Source organism: Bufo bufo, chromosome 10 (assembly GCF_905171765.1).
Source record: "Bufo bufo chromosome 10, aBufBuf1.1, whole genome shotgun sequence".
NCBI classification, from domain to species: Eukaryota; Metazoa; Chordata; class Amphibia; order Anura; family Bufonidae; genus Bufo; species Bufo bufo.
The window spans coordinates 87,771,086-87,784,025 of record NC_053398.1 but is presented as its reverse complement, the minus strand read 5'-3'; the positions used below and the strand labels follow the sequence as shown (position 1 = coordinate 87,784,025).

Below are 12,940 nucleotides of genomic sequence, written 5' to 3'. Positions count from 1 at the left end.
ACTATACAAAATTGGTATCTCCGAATTCATAACAATATGTAAAAAACAAAACAAAAAAAACACAATGGGGCAGTTATCTTAAAATATGGCACTTTTGTGGCGTGAAAAAGTTGCAAACTACATGTTTATCATCTTATACACCAGTTTTCTGCCGTAAAGATACTCTATCAGTATAGGTGCACAGACTGCCAGATGCTGTGCCTGATCTATGACAAGGTGTACTCCTCATCATACATTAGGCACAGCTGTGTGCATCTGGTTATCATAGACCTCCGTACACTTTTGGTCTATCTGGCCCAATGTTTTTCTTCACCTATCCAATTTCAAGAAAATAATTTAAAAAACTGATTAAAAAAATTTATGTGTACCCCTAAATTGGTAAATTTACAAGCCCTTGCACACCTTTCCAATGGAAAAAAAAAAAAATGTCATAGGTCTTGCAATGGTATACAAAATTTTATTTTTTTGTTTTAAAGAATTTATTATTGGAAAAGTAGGAAACTTGGTAATAATGTTGTACTGACTATGAACACTGTAAAAACTAAACACAAAAAACTATGACATGCTAAAAAAAAATTCATAAAAGTTATACAATACATTATACGTACAGCAAATGATGCCATGTTGTCCTGCAAAAAAACCTCAACAGCTATGTTGATGGAAAAGTAAGTTAAAAAGTGATTGCTCTTGAAATACTGCATCCTACAGGGTAAAACAGACTATATCCTAAAAAGAGTTGACTGGGAAGATATTAAATAAAAAAGGGTAAAGAAAAAAGAATAATTACTCATGAATTTCCTGTTGCTGCTGTTTTAATGCTTCTCTAGTCCCCAATGGTCTTATTTCCTAGTCCTGGAAATGACTTAGAATTCCCTCACAGCAGCCAAATAAGTGGGTGAGGCGACTCACAGCTCTGGCCTGCAATTGACTGAGTAGGCTTCCAGGCCATTTCTTGTTTGTCAAGCCAGGACCAGGAAGTGGAGAGCAGCAGGGACCACAGCAGCGATGGAACGGCAGTGGCCGGGGATCGCTGAGGGTGAGAACGTCTTCATAATTTTTTTTTATCATCTGGCCTGTTTTTTTAACAGACAATATCTCCATAGAAATCCGCTTTAACCCATTCAGCGATGGGCAAACATGGCGCCAGCTCCCGCATACAGCGGGCACCATTGCCGACAGGTCTCCGTTGTTTTAAACAGCAGAGACCCGTGGCTAATGACCCTGACTGGCAATAATGCCAATCACGGTCATTAAAGCCTTTAGATGCCTTGATCAAGCGGCCAATGTGGATGCCGGTAATTTATTTCAATACACTGGGTCTCTCAGAAGATACCCAGGAAATTGAAGCTGCAATTGATAAGAAATGAGCAATTCTAGCACCAATATGGCTATATAATAAACATAATGGTACAGAATAAAAAAAAAAAATAGTTTTATCGCCTCAAACATGAGTTACAAAACCCTAAAAAAGTAAAAAATACTGTTAAATATATAAAAAATATAAAAGTTTAAATCGCCCCCTTTTCGTAAAAAAATTAATAAAATATATATATAAGGGCATCACCGCGTATAAAAACGCCTGTACTATTAAAATATAGAAATATTTTTCCAATACGGCAAATGGTGTAACGGAAAAAGGTCAAAATGGCCGATTTTAAAATTTTTCACCTCTTCTTTTACCCAAAAAAATTTAATAAAATGTGATAAAAAAGTAGATATAACTATAAAAAAGTTATGGGGGCAGAATATGGTGATGTAAAAAAAACAATTTTTCTCAATTTATTTCTACCCTATTTAGACATAAAAAAAACCCTATACATATGTGGTATCTTTGTAATCGTACTGACCCAGAGAATGAAGGGCACAGGTCATTTTTGCCGCAAAGGGAACGCCGTAGGAACAAAACCTGTTAAAAGGTGGAGGAATTGCTTTTTTTTCCAATTCAACTCCATTTGGAAAAAAAATTCCCACTTCCCACTACATTGTATGCCATATTAAATCGTGGCACTAGAAAGTATAACTTGTCCCACAAAAAATAAGCCCTCATATGGACATGTGAACGGAAAAATCAAAAAAGTTTTGACTCAAGGACTTTAGGAAAGAAAAATGAAAACGCAAAAACGAAAAAACCTCCAGTATCCTAAGGGTTAAAGGCCTTGTCCAATGAATGTTTCTATGAATTTGTTCCCCATCTTGGCCACATGTAAATAACCCGCCAATCAGCTGACAAACGAGCAAGTGCTTGTTGGCCGATAACATTTTTAATGCATAAAAATACTCATTTATTGGGAACACCTCTTCCCATGTATGTGCTGCTAACAAATACAAACTGAATGAGGATGAACTATAGTATTAAAGAATGCTTTACATGCACAGTCGCTATTCTTATTAAATGGAGCGATTTCAAGGAGTGCTGATCCACAGGCTGTAGCGTCCATCACCACTCCTTACCGGCATATAATCTGCCCTTTTAAAAAGATATTTAAAGGTTAAACAAATCTATCATTCAGATTATAGAAGTGGTTGAAGGGAAAACCTCCATTCGGTTCATTGTGTCCATAATGTTTCATCTATTCATATGCACATGGATGCTAACAGTAAGATGTATGTGATTTCTGCACAGCTACAATGCTCGGTCATATTATGAGAGGATTCCTGAGCTCAGGCAAGTGATTGATCAGCTTAATTCAGGATATTTCTCCCCAAAACAACCTGACCTCTTCAAGGACATTGTCAACATGCTGATGAATCATGACAGGTAACGATTTCTCTTTCTTTCGCTCTGTCTCTTGCCTAACAGTCCACATTTTCCCCGCGTCTGTCCTGCTGATTGTATTTCATTCCCTTCCCCTCCACTTGCTCCAGCTTTATCCTAGCTCACCGCTCACAAATGTTCTTGTGTTATTCTCTTCAGGTTCAAAGTGTTTGCAGATTATGAAGATTATATGAAATGTCAAGAATCTGTCAGCACTCTGTACAAGGTGAACTGTCATAGTCCAGACTGACACACATTGCACAGCAGATAATAGGATGACACATAGATGGATATGCTCCCATATGCCCACTGCATGATCAAATCAGCAATACTATCCCATAGCTTCTAAGGGAGCGGTAAACCAAAGCTTCTAACAGTGAATGGCTGTCCAAAGAGCTTCTAATCTTATTCATGCATGCGCGCGGTATGTAGAGGTTTGTCATCACATAACATTGTGTCAGTAAATGATGTACAATGTAAGTAAATAGGTTCTGTAAATGGCTGCAAGCAACTTAAAGGGGTTGTCTCACTTCAGTAAGTGGCATTTATCATGTAGAGAAAGTTAATACAAGGCACTTACTAATGTATTGTTATTATCCATATTGCCTCCTTTGCTGGCTGGATTCATTTTTCCATCTCATTATACACAGCTCGTTTCTATGGTTACAGACCACCCTGCAATCCATCAGTGGTGGTCGTGCTTGCACAGTATAGAAAAAAGCTTAAGCCTCTCTGGTGGCCGGGACCATGGGCGCATCATAGGCTGGTGCTTTTTCCTATAGTGTGCAAGCACGACCACCACTGATGGATTGCAGGGTGGTCTGTAGCCATGGAAACGAGCTGTGTATAATGAGATGGAAAAATAAATCCAGACAGCAAAGGAAGCAATATGGACAATCACAATACATTAGTAAGTGCCTTGTATTAACTTTACATAATAAATGCCACTTACTGAAGTGAGACAACCCCCTTAAATGTTAGCTAAAGCGATGAAACACTGTCAGCTATATTACAGATCCGTGCAGTACGGATCTGTAATACAGCAACATTGCCTTCCGTTGGTCCGTACTTGTACCTCGGATTTTACACAAGCATACATACTAGCATTCTGTGAGAATGTGCAAGAAATAAGCATGGCATGCTCCGTGACGTGCTGTATTATGACGGTGTTTTGTGGGACTATACAGTGCATCACGGTGGCGTACCATGATGACTAGCGGAGTGCGTATGGAGCTGAAAGAACATTAGGGACTATGATTGCCACCACAGAGGGTGTGTACATGTTGCAGCGCCATATGCAGGGAGCCTTAGGCCTCTTTCACCCGAGCGAGCTTTCCATTCAGATGCGATGCATGAAGTGAACGCATAGCACCCGCACTGAATCTGGACCTGTTCATTTTAATGGGTCCGTGTACATGGGCATCGTTTTTCACGCATCATTTCTGCGTTCAGGGAAAATTGCAGCATGTTCTATATTCTGCGCTTTTCACACAGCTCTGGTTCCATAGAAGTGAATGGTAGCTTGCATGAAAAAACAGATTGCATCCTGATACAATGCGTTTTTTACTGATGGTTGCTTGGAGATGTTTGTAATTCTTCAGTTTTTCTCACATGTGAAAAACGCATCCAAAACTGATTGCACTAGGGCAGAAATAACTGAAACACTGAACACAATCGCAGACAAAACTGACTGAAGTTGTGTGGAAAACCATCAGTTTTTTTCACACAGACCCTGAGAGAATCCCTAACGCTCGTGTGAAAGAGGCCTAAGGACATTATTTTGACAGCTGTCTTATGGCAGTTTTCAGAACCATAGACGTCTAAGGCTGGGTTCACACGGGCGTGTCCGGATTAGGTCCGGATGCGTCCCGGTGTGTTGCGGCAAACCCGCGCGAGTAGGAATGCAATTGCAGTCAGTTTTGACTGCGATTGCGTTCCGATGTTCAGTTTTTATCGCGCGGGTGCAATGTTTTTTGCACGCGCGTGATAAAAAACCGACGGTGGTACCCAGACCCGAACTTCTTTACAGAAGTTCGGGCTTGGGATCGGTGTTCTGTAGATTGTATTATTTTCCCTTATACCATGGTTATAAGGGAAAATAATAGCATTCTGAATACAGAATGCATAGTAGGTGATCAATTGAGGGTTAAAAAAATAAATAAAAATTAACTCACCTCCTCCGCGTAGTTCCCGGTCTCTTCTTTACTTCTTTAATGATGAGTTGTCGGCTAAAGGACCTTTGGTGACGTCAGATCACATGCTCCAATCACATGGTACATCACCACGGTGATGGACCATGTGATTGGAGCATGTGATCTGACGTCACCAAAGGTCCTTTAGCCGACAGCTCATCAGAAAGACTGGGAACTACGCGATCAAGAGGAGAAGGTGAGTTAATTTGTTTATTTTTTTTAAAAACCCCTCCAGCTGGGTGAGATAAATATCTTGGTCAAATGCCAACTTTGTATAAAAAAATGGGAAAAGTTGTCTTTTGCCAAGATATATCTCTCACCCAGCATGGGAATATGTAAAATGACACCCCAAAACACATTCCCCAACTTCTCCTGAGTACGGCGATACCACATGTGTGACACTTTTTTGCAGCCTAGGTGGGCAAAGGGGCCCACATTCCAAAGAGCACCTTTCGGATTTCACCAGTCATTTTCTACAGAATTTGATTTCAAACTCCTTACCACACATTTGGGCCCCTAGAATGCCAGGGCAGTATAACTACCCCACAAGTGACCCCATTTTGGAAAGAAGACACCCCAAGGTATTCCGTGAGGGGCATGGCAAGTTCCTAGAATTTTTTATTTTTTGTCACAAGTTAGTGGAAAATGATGATTTTTTTTATTTATTTTTTTCTTACAAAGTCTCATATTCCACTAACTTGTGACAAAAAATAACTTCCATGAACTCACTATGCCCATCAGCGAATACCTTGGGGTGTCTTCTTTCCAAAATGGTGTCACTTGTGGGGCAGTTATACTGCCCTGGCATTCTAGGGGCCCAAATGTGTGGTAAGGAGTTTGAAATCAAATTCTGTAAAAAATGACTGGTGAAATCCGAAAGGTGCTCTTTGGAATGTGGGCCCCTTTGCCCACCTAGGCTGCAAAAAAGTGCCACACATGTGGTATCTCCGTATTCAGGAGAAGTTGGGGAATGTGTTTTGGGGTGTCATTTTACATATACCCATGCTGGGTGAGAGATATATCTTGGAAAAAGACAACTTTTCCCATTTTTTTTATACAAAGTTGGCATTTGACCAAGATATTGATCTCACCCAGCATGGGTATATGTAAAATGACACCCCAAAACACATTCCCCAACTTCTCCTGAATACGGAGATACCACATGTGTGACACTTTTTTGAAGCCTAGGTGGGCAAAGGGGCCCACATTCCAAAGAGCACCTTTCGGATTTCACAGGCCATTTTTTACATAATTTGATTTCAAACTCCTTACCACACATTTGGGCCCCTAGAATGCCAGGGCAGTATAACTACCCCACAAGTGACCCCATTTTGGAAAGAAGACACCCCAAGGTATTCGCTGATGGGCATAGTGAGTTCATGGAAGTTTTTATTTTTTGTCACAAGTTAGTGGAATATGAGACTTTGTAAGAAAAAAAAAAAAAAAAATCATCATCATTTTCCACTAACTTGTGACAAAAAAAAAAAAATTCTAGGAACTCGCTATGCCCATCAGCGAATACCTTGGGGTGTCTTCTTTCCAAAATGGGGTCACTTGTGGGGTAGTTATACTGCCCTGGCATTTTCCAGGGGCCCAAATGTGTGGTAAGTAGGTAAATGACCTGTGAAATCCGAAAGGTGCTCTTTGGAATGTGGGCCCCTTTGCCCACCTAGGCTGCAAAAAAGTGTCACACATATGGTATTGCCGTATTCAGGAGAAGTTAGGGAATGTGTTTTGGGGTGTCATTTTACATATACCCATGCTGGGTGAGAGAAATATCTTGGCAAAAGACAACTTTTCCCATTTTTTTATACAAAGTTGGCATTTGACCAAGATATTTATCTCACCCAGCATGGGTATATGCAAAATGACACCCCAAAACACATTCCCCAACTTCTCCTGAATACGGAGATACCACATGTGTGACACTTTTTTGCAGCCTAGGTGGGCAAAGGGGCCCAAATTCCTTTTAGGAGGGCATTTTTAGACATTTGGACACATTTGGGCCCCTAAAATGCCAGGGCAGTATAAATACCCCACATGTGACCCCATTTTGGAAAGAAGACACCCCAAGGTATTCAATGAGGGGCATGGCGAGTTCATAGAAAAAAAAAATTTTTGGCACAAGTTAGCGGAAATTAATTTTTTTGATTTTTTTCTCACAAAGTCTCCCTTTCCGCTAACTTGGGACAAAAATTTCAATCTTTCATCGACTCAATATGCCCCTCAGCGAATACCTTGGGGTGTCTTCTTTCCAAAATGGTGTTATTTGTGGGGTGTTTGTACTGCCCTGGCATTTGAGGGTCTCCGCAATCATTACATGTATGCCCAGCATTAGGAGTTTCTGCTATTCTCCTTATATTGAGCATACGGGTAATGAGATTTTTTTTTTCCGTTCAGCCTCTGGGCTGAAAGAAAAAAATGAACGGCACAGATTTCTTCATTCGCATCGATCAATGTGGATGAAAAAATCTCTGCCAAAAAAAGAAAAAGGAGGGGAAAGGCGTCTGCCAGGACATAGGAGCTCCGCCCAACATCCATACCCACTTAGCTCGTATGCCCTGGCAAACCAGATTTCTCCATTTACATCAATCGATGTGGATGAATAAATCCTTGCCGGGATTTTTTTTTTTATATATACAAAGTGTTTGCCAAAGTATATGAACACCGCCACCTCCTCAGCTCATATGCCTCGGCAAACGTATCTTTTACTGCAGAGGAGAAATCTCGTCTTGCAGCGCCGCATACACCGACTTGCGTGTAATCTGACAGCAGCGCAATGCTTCTGTCCGAATGCACATCAGTGCTGCAGCTAGTCGATCGGTAGGTCCACCTGGAAGGTAAAAAAAAAAAAGAAAAAACCAGGCCGCAACGCAATAAATTTATTAACTTTGGAAGAGAACATCTAAACTTTAACTTTTTGAACTGAACATTAACCTTTTTGCTTACTGTTTTTTTTTTTTTTTTTTTTTACCTTTATAGAACAAACCTCTCCTTCCCCATGGGACAATGTGCAAAGCGCAAATCGCCCAAAGATGTGGCGAAGTACGTTATGCACTTTATCCCAGGTGAAAGGAGAGGTTTGCAGCAGCTGTCAGAGAAAGGGCCCTAATAGCCCTGTGTGCCTGTCCTGGTGAGATGTGATCCCTATGCTAGGTGTACCTGTGTGTGGTACTTCCGGAAACACTCTCCTAAGCATAGGGCAGGGTGGTCAGGACAGTCAGGACAGAAATAGCGGGTGTCACGCCTTATTCCACTCCTGCTACAGACACAACATTTTTTTCGGGGTGGCGGTTGGGTTGAGGTACCAGCAACGACACTGGGGAAATGTCGCTCGTGTAGACGGCTAACTACACTGGTGGATGGGGCCACGGAACCTCCTGGATAAAGGAGGTTCTCGATGATCTCTTCCTGGAATTTGAGGAAGGATCGTGTTCTCCCAGCCTTACTGTAGAGAACAAAACTATTATACAGTGCCAATTGAATTAAATATACAGACACCTTCTTATACCAGCGTCTGGTTCTGCGGGAAACTAAATAGGGAGCCAACATCTGGTCATTGAAGTCCACCCCTCCCATGAGCGCATTATAGTCGTGGACTGAGAGGGGCTTTTCAATGACACGTGTTGCCCTTTCAATTTGGATTGTCGTGTCTGCGTGAATTGAGGAGAGCATGTAAACGTCACGCTTGTCTCTCCATTTCACCGCGAGCAGTTCTTCGTTACACAAGGCAGCCCTCTCCCCCCTTGCAAGACGGGTGGTTACAAGCCGTTGGGGGAAGCCCACGCGACTAGTTCGCGCGGTGCCACAGGCGCAAATCCGTTCTATAAACAAATGCCTAAAGAGGGCCACACTTGTGTAAAAATTGTCCACATAAAGATGGTACCCCTTGCCGAATAAGGGTGACACCAAGTCCCAGACTGTCTTCCCACTGCTCCCCAGGTAGTCAGGGCAACCGACCGGCTCCAGGGTCTGATCTTTTCCCTCATAGATCCGAAATTTGTGGGTATAGCCTGTGGCCCTTTCACAGAGCTTATACAATTTGACCCCATACCGGGCACGCTTGCTTGGGATGTATTGTTTGAAGCCAAGGCGCCCGGTAAAATGTATTAGGGACTCGTCTACGCAGATGTTTTGCTCAGGGGTATACAAATCTGCAAATTTCTGGTTGAAATGGTCTATGAGGGGCCGAATTTTGTGGAGCCGGTCAAAAGCTGGGTGGCCTCTGGGACGGGAGGTGGTGTTGTCGCTAAAGTGCAGGAAACGCAGGATGGTCTCAAAACGTGCCCTGGACATAGCAGCAGAGAACATGGGCATGTGATGAATCGGGTTCGTGGACCAATATGACCGCAATTCATGCTTTTTGGTTAGACCCATGTTGAGGAGAAGGCCCAGAAAAATTTTAAGTTCGGAAACTTGGACTGGTTTCCACCGGAAAGGCTGGGCATAATAGCTTCCCGGGTTTGCAGTTATAAATTGTGTGGCATACCGGTTTGTCTCTGCCACGACTAAGTCCAAGAGCTCCGCAGTCAAGAACAGCTCAAAAAATCCCAGGGCCGTACTGATCTGAGCCATCTCAACCCGAACTCCAGACTGGGCGGTGAAAGGGGGAACTAATGGTGCGGCTGAAGTTGGTGACTGCCAATCAGGGTTTGCCAGCACCTCAGGGATTCTAGGGGCTCTACGGGCCTGTCTGTGCGGTGGCTGCGACGGGGTAACTACTGCACGTGCCACCGTACCAGCTTCAACTGCCCTTCTGGTGCTCGCTACTTCACCATGTTGTACGGCAGTGCTGGTACTAGGTCCAGGATGGGCTGCGCTGCTGGTGTATGCCTCACCACGTGATCCGGCAGCGACAGCCCCACTCTGCTGCTCTTAAAGCGGATCCTGCGTAACCTGTGGTCTAGCGACACGGGGCCGGGTACGCCTGGTGCTGCCAGGGACCTCAACCTCCTCGTCCGAACTTTGGGTCAGAGAGCCACTGCTTTCTACAGGTTCATATTCTGACCCGCTAGATTCGTCAGATGAGGGTTCCCATTCCTCATCCGACTGGGTCAGAATCCTGTAGGCCTCTTCAGAAGAATACCCCCTGTTTGACATTTTGGACTACTAAATTTAGGGGTATTCCCTGAGACTACCCAAGAAAAAAAGCAAGCCTGTCTTACAAAGGGGAGGCTAGCGAAGTACCGGAGGCCGCTGCGGTTGATAAAAAATATCAAAACTGATTTTTTTATCGCCGTAGAGCGTGTAAAGTTAATGTGCAGTGATCAAAAAAAAAATATTTTTTGTCACTGCGGTGGGGCGGGCGTGGGTGAACGCACGTGTGGGCGACCGATCAGGCCTGATCGGGCAAACACTGCGTTTTGGGTGGAGGGCGAACTAAGGTGACACTAATACTATTATAGATCTGACCGTGATCAGTTTTGATCACTTACAGATACTATAAAAGTACAAATGCTGATTAGCGATACGCTAAACAGCGAATAAGTGACTGCGGTGCGGTGGGCTAGGCGCTAACTGATCCCTAAACTACCTAACCAAGGGGCCTAAACTAATCCTAAAACCTAACAGCCAATACTAGTGAAAAAAAAAAGTGGCAGTTTACACTGATCACTTTTTGTCTTTCACTAAGTGATTGACAGGGGGCGATCAAGGGGTTAATTTGGATGATGGGGGTGATGGATGGTGATCAGGGGCTAAGGGTAGTGTTTGGTGCTACTCACAGTGATGTCTGCTCCTCTGCTGGATCCAACCGACGAAAAGGACCAGCAGAGGAGCAGAGAAGCCATATAACAGATCATATTTACTAATATGATCTGTTATCTGGCTTGTGATTCGATTTTTTAAAAATCAGCAACCTGCCAGCGACGATCATTGGCTGGCAGGTTGCTGATGCAATAGTCCTTTAACTTTTGCCGGCCCGCGATGCGCATGTGCGGGCCGGCTGTGACCGAAATCTCGCGTCTCGCGAGAGGACGCGCCGGCGCGTCCAGTTGGAATGAAACAACCACCTCCAGGACGCGTCTGTGCGTACAGCGGTCCGGAGGTGGTTAATGATGCGCATATTTTGGCGCAATACGTGAAACTTCACATTTTAGCAGGTCTGACTATGTATTACTGATTAGTGCACTATGTATTGTTGTGACATCACAGCGCTATGTCTGTAGCATGTATGTATGGACAGCAAAGCCTATCACACTACCTAACACCCTGCACTGCACCAGCTACACTATATCAGGATATAACCTACACTGACTATCTCCCACTAACTACCTGTATTATATATATAAGCATCTAACTATCTACCGTATATAATGTAGTGTGGAAAGCACAGAGCACAGCAATGACACTGCTGTCTCTCTCAGAACTCCATAAAACTACAGAAAATGGCTGCTGGGGAGGTTCTTATATAGGGAGAGGTAGGCAACTTTCCTATTGGTTGCTAGGGATGTTGCTAAGCTCAGACAAAGACATTGCAGCCTTCTCATTGGCCCACAAGCAAGAAGGGAGGTTACTGTTGAAAAAAAATCTAGAATAGTCGAAATTACGAATATATATAACTATATTCTAAATATTTGCAAATTCTCGAAGTGCCGATATTCGCGATTCGAATATTCGCGCCCAACACTATCTAGTACGAGAACCTTGCTGTATATTCCTTATTGCACTAAATAGGAGCACTACGATAAAGGCTTCTGTACTGGATCTCGATGTCACTCATTTTTGCAGTTTCTTCTTGCATGTAGCACAGACTGTTATTGTCCATAATTAAAATATAAAAGAAGTTTGGTTGACTTTTTTTTTTACATAACTTATGGTATTATTTTATTAAGAGTTTTTCCATCATTTGCTTAAACCTCTTACTAGAGATGAGCGAATTTCATATTTTGAAATTCGTTTTCGGTTCGGATTGTGGTATAATTTGAATTGCGTTATGGATTCCATTACCACGGACCATATCGCAATTCCATGAAGGAATGCCTAACGGAATGCCTTTAGAGGCATTCCGTTATTTATTCCGTCATAATAGAAGTCTATGGGCTGCATAACGGATCTGTCCGGTTTACATTATGCTGGAGTCCTCTCCTGCATAACGGAAATGAGACGGATCCGTTATGCAGGCCATAGACTTCTATTATGACGGAATGAATAATGGGATAACTCTAAAGGCATTCCTTCATGGAATTGCGCTATGGTCTGTGGTAACAGAATCCATAATGCAATTCACATTATACCACAACCCGAATCGAAAACGAATTTCAAAATAAGAAATTCGCTCATCCTTACCTCTGACACATCACCTTATTTTTCAAATTTTGCTTACGTCTTTTTTCTGTCTTATGCAGAACCCCAGAGAATGGACTCGCAAAGTGATTCACAACATTGCTGGATCAGGAAAGTTTTCCAGTGACCGGACAATTTCTCAGTATGCCCGGGAAATATGGGGTGTAGAGCCTAGCAGCTTAAAAATTCCTCCACCTGATGTCTAACAGTACACTTTCTCCTCCTTACTGAAATGAATCGCTGCCTATCATGCAATGTAGAAAGTGCAAATAATTAGAAACGTAAAACATTTCCATCACCCCACAAAAATTATTCCTAACCAATCCCTTCATTGAATTATTGCCAGCTCACAGCCTCGCTGTTAGGTCTCCTGCACACGACCGTATGGCTTTTTCAGTGTTTGTGGTCCATTTCTCACGGATCCGTTGTTCCGTATTTTGTTTCCGTTTGAGTTCCGTTTTTCAGTATGGCATATACAGTATACAGTAATTACATAGAAAAAATTGGGCTGGGCATAAAATTTTCAATAGATGTTCCGCAAAAACGGAACGATACGGAAGACATACGGAGTACATTCTGTATGTGCACTGTTTTTTTTGCGGACACATTGACTTGAATGGAGCCACAGAACATGATTTGCAGGCAATAATAGGACATGTTCTATCTTTCAACGGAACGTAAATACGGAAACGGAATGCATACGGAGTAC

The 12,940-nt window shown here is 42.7% G+C and overlaps 1 protein-coding gene across 1 annotated transcript in view; it reads left to right on the top strand.

Annotated features, from left to right (window-relative positions):
* Positions 1-12,723, top strand: part of PYGM (glycogen phosphorylase, muscle associated) — a 128,345-nt gene extending 115,622 nt beyond the window's left edge. The window contains exons 18-20 of the mRNA XM_040409797.1: positions 2,624-2,758; positions 2,915-2,981; positions 12,294-12,723. Coding sequence (XP_040265731.1) covers positions 2,624-2,758; positions 2,915-2,981; positions 12,294-12,437 — 346 coding nt within the window. The 3' untranslated portion in view covers positions 12,438-12,723. The remainder of the gene's footprint in view (positions 1-2,623; positions 2,759-2,914; positions 2,982-12,293) is intronic.
* The last annotated feature ends 217 nt before the right edge of the window (positions 12,724-12,940 follow it).